Source organism: Gavialis gangeticus, unplaced genomic scaffold (genome assembly GCF_001723915.1).
Source record: "Gavialis gangeticus isolate Ggan-Ray unplaced genomic scaffold, GavGan_comp1, whole genome shotgun sequence".
Taxonomy (NCBI): Eukaryota; Metazoa; Chordata; order Crocodylia; family Gavialidae; genus Gavialis; species Gavialis gangeticus.
The window spans coordinates 44727678-44735183 of NW_017729022.1; the positions used below are offsets into that span (position 1 = coordinate 44727678).

At 41.6% G+C, this 7506-nt stretch overlaps 1 protein-coding gene across 5 annotated transcripts in view; it reads left to right on the plus strand.

Annotated features, from left to right (window-relative positions):
- TMTC3 (transmembrane and tetratricopeptide repeat containing 3) overlaps nucleotides 1-7506 on the plus strand; it is a 73887-nt gene that overhangs the window by 30179 nt on the left and 36202 nt on the right. For 3 of the 5 annotated variants that reach the window (XM_019514840.1, XM_019514835.1, XM_019514836.1), the window contains exons 7-9: nucleotides 1320-1435; nucleotides 4740-4912; nucleotides 6459-6711. In XM_019514840.1, coding sequence (XP_019370385.1) covers nucleotides 1320-1435; nucleotides 4740-4912; nucleotides 6459-6711 — 542 coding nt within the window. Of the gene's footprint in view, nucleotides 1-689; nucleotides 833-1319; nucleotides 1436-4739; nucleotides 4913-6458; nucleotides 6712-7506 lie in introns of all 5 variants that reach the window. The other 2 variants (XM_019514838.1, XM_019514837.1) reach the window with 2 other exon arrangements.

Sequence of the window (7506 nt, forward strand, 5' to 3'; positions counted from 1 at the left end):
GGGTGCTGGAGGCACTACTTCGCTGTCAGGGTGGTTAGGAGCTGGAACCAACTTCCAAGGGAAGTGGTGCTTGCCCCTACCCTGAGGGTCTTCAAAAAGAGGCTAGACGGCCACCTAGCTGGGGTCATTTGACCCCAGCATCCTTTCCTGCCCATGGCAGGGGGTCGGACTCTATGATCTGCTTAGGTCCCTTCTGACCTTACCAGCTATGAAACCATTCAGCCTGCGAGACAAAATGCAGCCCATGGAGCCATCGCATCTGGCCCATGGAGCCATTGCTTATGGCACACAGGGCTCCATGTGGGGTAGAAAATGTGGTGGTGCAGGAGTGGTGACCATTAATATGGTAACTCCCCCCCCCCCAATTCCCAAAGCCCAAACCCTGCAGTGCCAGTCGCAGCCAGGCCATGCTCCCTCCCCTGCATTTGGATCAATGCCAGGCCACAAAACCTTCTCCCATGGGGGTCCAGGTTGGGGGCAGGGCATGGCTCCTTCTCCCTCAGGGCCAGACTGGGGCTGAGCCATGCCCCCTTCCCCTCTCAGCAGGGCATCAGTTATACCCCTCCTCCCCCTCCACAGGGGCAAGCCCTTTTCCCCCCATGGAACCAGGCCATGCCCCCTACCCGCATTGGCTTAGCCATGCTCCTTTTTTCCTTGTGGGGCCCAGCCATACCCCCTTTCTCCTCCAGGTCCAGGTTGCAATTGAGCTGCCCCTTGAACCCCTCTGTGTTGTCAGATGGTGACCACCATGCCAGAGCTGGATTAGGACCACAGGTGGGATCCAGCTTGCAGATGGAAGGGTACTTCCCATACATCCTGCTGGGGGGAAAAGGTTGAGCACCACTGTGTTAATACAACTTTTCTATAAGGTTGGGTGACTATTACTCTTCAAAAAAAAAAAAAAAAGTGTCTATTGCAGTGCATATGATGAGTAGCTCTCTAGAACCTGTTCTGTCACAGACTAAAGTTCTAAATCTGTCTGCTGAAACATTAGGAAGATAATTTGTTTCAAAATATTTTGAATGGCTATAGATGGGAAATGGGACTTTTCAGAAGTTAAGAAAATGAGAAGAATTTTCTATATTGTTCATACACTTGCACACATGTACACCAGCCGTGTCTTTTTTTCTTTAGTCCTTCTTTCAGGTTGGGAAACAAATGTCTGATACGGTTGTAAAATACTTTGTGGGGTGAGACAGATTCTCCCTTTCATGACAAGTTCTGAGTAGTGATGATTGCCACTATTTAACTGTGAAGAATTTAACTCATTAAATGGATGTGATATCTTTGTTTTTTATAATATCTTTTTTACATTGCAGTGTGGACTCCAATTGCAGTAACAGTGTTTCTAGTTGCAGTTGCAACACTGTGTAAAGAGCAAGGAATAACAGTGGTAGGAATATGCTGTGTTTATGAAGTATTTATAGCACAGGGGGTAAGAAACATTTATAAAAAATTCCATTATAAAGTTTTTTTTCTGTCAACTAGCTGTTTAAGCTGACTACAGATTAAAGTTTCTGAAGGCCAGAGGTATATAGGAATTGACATTAAAGTATTGAAGGCTTTTAAGGCAAAAAAAAAAATAGAAAATGTGCTCTCCACACACGTCTGTCTCAATTTAGTGAAAAGCCACACGCTCTAAAATATAATTATTTAAATCAATTAGCATTTAGAGTTTTGTGAAATTCACAATTCCTACTATTCCTCTTAAGTCAGCTGTTAATTCATAGAATCATAGAAAATTAGGGTTGGAAGGGACCTCAGGAGGTCATCTAGTCTAGCCTGCTGCTCAAAGCAGGACCATCCGTAACTAGATCATTCCAGCCAGGGTTTTCTTGAGTTGGGCCTTAAAAACCTCCAAGGATGGAGACTCCACAACCTCTCTGGGTTGTGGAGTCTCTGTTCCTGTGATTTACTACTCTCTAATGAGAGAGTTTTGCCTAATAACTAACCTAAACTTCCCTTGCTGCAACTTGAAACCACTGCTCCTTGTTCTGTCGTCTGCCATTACTGATAACAGTCTAGCTACTTCCTCTTTGGAATCACCCTTCAGATAATTAAAGGCTGCTATCAAATTCCCCCCTCAGTCTTCTCTTCTGTATACCAAATAAGCCCAGTTCCCTCAGCCTCTCCTCAGAAATCACATGCCCCAGCCCCCTCACCATTTTCATTGCCCTCTGCTGGACTCTCTCCAACTTGTCTACACCCTTTCTGTAGTGGGGGGAAGGGGCAAAACTGGACACAGTACTCCAGATGTAGCCTCACCAGTGCAGAACACAGGGGGATAATCGCTTCCTTTGTTCTGTTGGTAATGCTTCTATAATTGCAGCCGAGTATGCTGTTAGACATTTTGACAACAAGAGAACACTGTTAACTCGTATCTATCTTATTGTCCACTGTAACCCCCAGGTCCCTTTCTGTAGAGCTGCTGCTTAGCAGCAAGTGTGTAGCAGTGCATAGGATTGTTCTGTCCCAAGTGCAGGAAGTTGAATTAGAAATTTATTTTAAAATGTTAGGTTTCATATTAAACTTTGATAGTTAACACTTTGCTAGTCTGTAACTTTAAAATTAAATCTCATCCAGGGAAATAGATTTTTCTCCACAACTGAAACTGATAGTTAACATGCTTTTATTAGTATGCTTCACTTAATCATGTTTTAATTATACATGTTAAGAAAATCTGTTTAGGTTACAAATTCAAACTTATATTGGTCCATATCAGATTGGCACCAGTAAAAGGAATATTGACGCTATTAGCAATTGGCTTTTTTTTAACTAGTTTAACTGATTAAAGTCACTAATTTAATGCTGTCTGCATGTGTGCAGCCACAGCATGCACACAGCCAGGAATGCAGCTGGGGCGCTTGGAGAGCAGTCTCCTGCTGGTAAGTCTGTGGAGGGGAAGGAGCATGGGGGGAGAGAAGGGATATATGTGGGGACAGGTCTAGGCCCCCATGGTGACGGAGGGATTTCAGGGGTAGGAACAGGCGCTGCCCAGCCAGGGTGAGGTGTGAGATGGAACCACAGGCCGCTTGTCTGGAGGGCGGGGATGGGGGCTCAGCTCCCTACTGCTGTGCACACCTATGGAGGGCATGTGCCCCCTGGATTTGTGCACAGGGTGAGCGCAGGCTGCCTGCTGCAGGCTCTGGGTTGGGGGCTGCGGAAACTTCTTCCTCATGGGAGGACTGGGACAGGGCTGCATTAGGGATGGGCAAATGACGGCACTGGGAAGGGGGGAGCTATGGGGTGGGCTACAGCCACCCCAAAATTCATGATAGTGCTGCCCTGGTGCCGCCCAATGCAGCTCCGAGCCCACATTGGGTAGACTGGCCTCGCCCCATGCACAAATCTGGAGGGGGGCACATGCCCCGCATGCCTCCCCCAGGTGTGTGCACAATGGCAGAACTACCCCCTTCCCACCCTCCCTATGCCTCCTGGACGAGCCATCCATGGCTCTGTCCCTGCCCAACTCCCTCCCTCATCTTGGGGCTTGATCTGCACCCCCAGGCCCCTCCCCCCCACCCTCTGACTTACCTCCTGGACACTGCTCTCCAAGCTGCTGGGCTGCATATCACCTATTGGATCGGTATCAGCTGATATGACTGGTTAATAATCAGCAATCGGTATCAGCCAAAAAATATTTTTTTTTACTGTTTGCCCCTCGTAAAAAGTAATATACCAAACCAGCAATGGCATAAGTAATAAAATACAAATAATATATTCAAAGATGACTGCAAAAATCTACATTGTGAACCTACTTTTTTGCTTGTGTTTTTCAAAGAGGATATACTAAATTTGTCACAGAAGTACTGAATATACATGCAACTCTTCTGTTCACATTAATTTGTTGTGCAAACATATTTGCCCAAAGCCATTAGTTGTTTATATAAAAAAGTGTATACTAAACTGTACTTGCATTGAACTGTATGCATGCAGTTACATTTAGTGAAAATGTAATTATATGTTGAACTGTGTAAGCCCTTAAATTACACCTAAAGAAATCTGGCTGTTGCTTGAAAACAAATGAGTACTAGTAACCCTGATGAAAATGTATTCCATAGAGAGAAGAGATAACAGTTGCAATGAAAATAGCCTGAGTGTTAAAATAGAAAAATTGATGCCATAAAAAATTGTATTTGATTTAAATAGTGTGTTTGTGTTATTTGACAGTGCCTTAACACAAATGTGTGAAAGGCAGAATTAAGGTTGATGTTTCTTGGGTGGTTTTGTTGTTGTTAGGGTTTTTTTGAGTTTGACAGTTAGAAAAATAATGTTTCAGAACTACAAGGCTTCTTTCTTTAAGGCATGCAATTAAATCCAATTATCTGAAAGTCACTAGTATCATAAAATAGCCTGTCCCATACACTTTTTTTTCAAATGAACTTTTCATACTTCACTAAGTTACTCTGAGAGGGATAGAAATGTCAAGCCGTACAAAAAAAGTCTCAGCAGTTTTCCTTGGAACCAAAAGAAAGTATTTGTTATCCCTTTTGTTTAAGAACCGCTGAAATATTTTTGTTCTTCTGGATTCATTAAAACCGTAACCTTTCCCCAGAGATTAAGTGTGTGAGGAAAGCTTTTTCATGGAATGAAAAATAAAAAACTTCTGTTTAAAGTATGAAAGCTTCAGAAGCTTATTGAAAACACTTGGTCAGCTTTACTAGTGGGTCGTGGTAAAGCATAGTGAATTAATAAACTAGAGCATTGTCTAATAACATAAAATATGTTCTTTTTTCCAGTATACCTTTCCAATGCTGTTGGATACTGCTGTACAGATTCTTCGAGGGAAGGGCAGTATTCCTTATTCAATGCTCCAAACACTGCTAAAACTTATTGTTCTGATGTTCAGTACTCTGCTTCTTGTTGTAATCAGAGTCCAGGTCATTCAGTCTCAACTTCCAGTATTTACCAGGTAAAAATACTAGAAAACTGTGTCTTAGCTTGATGTAGCAGAATTTGTAACTAATGACTTCACCAAGCTACACTTTAAAATAGCTTAAAAAATACCTATCTTGGAATTCCTGTAGAATATTATAATTATCTGTGACAATTAACTACTTTGTTATAGCAATAATTGCTGTTAAACACCTGTATATTTATTTATGTATGCACTTTTATACATGCTGCCTTTCCCAACAAAGACTCAGGTTGGTTTCCAATAAGGAAAAAAAAAGAACATAAAAGGATAACTAACATAAATACTATTTTGTGGCATTTGTGAAGTCATGGAATAAAACTTCTATTTAGGCAAGTTTTTTGTGGTATCTTTTATTGGGCTATCTGTATAGTTGGGAGAGCTGTTAGACAAGTTTTCAAGCATCAAAAAGTAATGTCTAGTTATTAGTCTGTTCGGCTAGGCAGTGAGGAAAGGAGCAATTTTTTGAAGCATTTGCACCGTAGATCTTGTGCATGAATAATTTAGACCTGAGAGACTTCAACTTTAAAAACTATTACCCAAATCCATTTATCATCTTCACATATTGATATTTTGCTTCTACATTTGAAATACCTGAAAAAAATGGAAATTGTTCTATGCTTGGATAAGACAAAAACAAGTTTTCTAAGAGAACATATCACCATATTTACCCAAATACAAGATGAACCTGAATATAAGACCCCCCCCCCCCCGTAATTTAGATTCTGCACACAGAATACTTACAAATTTATGATAATTTTCCTTGTATAGAATCTAATTGTTGGATGATCACCTTATATTTTTCCTCCCAGCTGGTGGGGGGAGAGGTGATGAGGGGAGCAGTAATGGGGCAGGTAGTGGGTAGGAAGCAGTAGGGGGGCACCTGGTAGGGCAAGCAGGCAGGGGGTCATGGGGCAGGCAGTGGGGGTCTCCATGAATTTGGTAGGACCGTAGGTATAGCCTGCATTTTATAATTATGTAACCATAAACAAACTACACCACAGCAAGTTGATGTTGCTGCATAAAAACATAATAGCCTGTAATATTTGATCTTGCACAGAATTCTATTCTGTTAAATGTTTCCCACCCCACCCTGGTAATTTTAGTCCGTATACTAACTTTTCAGTTGGAGTGTAGGAATACAGTATTTCCTTGCATACCACACCTTGTTTATAGGAAGGCAGAATGGTGGGAGGGAGGGACATTTTGTGGGATTTCTATTCTCCCACAAACCTAAGCTAATTATGTAGCAAGCCATGTCCCCTGAATAAATTTTGAAGCATTTATTTTGAGGCTTGCTTTATTCCATACTCTCTGCTAGTGACCAGAAGGGATTTACATGCATATAACAACTTCAGCCACTTCCTCTTTCCCTAACCATGTGCTTTTATAAATGGAGCAAAGATGCGAGAAATTGTAGAAGCTACTAAGTTGCCTTCTTCCTGAAGCTGACTGCTCTGGTGTAGAAGTAACTGCTCTGAAAGATGCTAGGTCATAACCCATTTTTTTAAAAAAATGGAAAGTCATTCTTTTCTCTTTTTAGGTTTGATAATCCAGCTGCTGTAAGTCCATCTCCTGCAAGGCAGCTGACTTTCAACTACCTCCTTCCTGTAAATGCTTGGCTGCTGCTTAATCCCTCAGAACTGTGCTGTGACTGGACAATGGGTACAATTCCACTTGTAGAGTCGTTGTTGGATATACGGAATATTGCCACTATTATGTTCTTCTGCTTTTTGGGATCTTTGATTTTCTTCAGTCTACGATATCCTGGGGACTCGTCCAAGACTGTATTGATGGTAAGAGTGATTCAGGATTTTTTAAAATCCCCTTTATGACAGTAAAGTGGCCTAATATACTGTGCTAATACATGTTTAATTCTGCTATAGCCAGGTGAGACTGATGCTTGTCTCTGTGGGTTAAGAATAGGGGCTCAGCAAAGAAGACAAACAGGAAAACTTTTCAGTTTCAGCATTTATCATGCAGTTTGGTATTAAAAACAATGAAAATGAATCGGGTATGAAAGAAGCTGGACAACAATTGAGTGGGGAGAAAAAAGATAGGTGGAGGGAATTAAAGATACTCAAACTGTGTTATTTATGGTGCTTCTCAGGTATTCAGAAATCAAAGTGGATTAGTTTAGGATTTCAGCGGTGCTTGGTAATATGCGTCTGTGAGAACACTAGGATGAATGAAAGGTGTTTGGCTCTACAGCATATTTAAAATACTCAAATACAGCAGCTGCCTTCCAAGTATTGACTGCAGGTTTTCCTTATTTGTATGCAAGCTGGTGGGTTTAGTGAAATAAGAAGAATGTTTGTAGCCCTTAAATCAAGATGATCTCTTTTATTATGTTTTGAAGAGATTAATTCTGGAGAAAATATGATGATAGCTTTAAAAAAGAGGGTTTCATTATAAAAGCAAAAATGCCTATTTACATGATATTTGAGAGAGAATCATGAAAATGTAGTATCCCATACCATGCCAATTAGATTTAATCCTTGTTTTGTTTTGAAAAGAAAAATGTTGGCCCCTATCCTTATAAGAACTTGCCATGCGAGTCCCGTGTCCCCCCCCCCCCCCCCCCCCCCCCC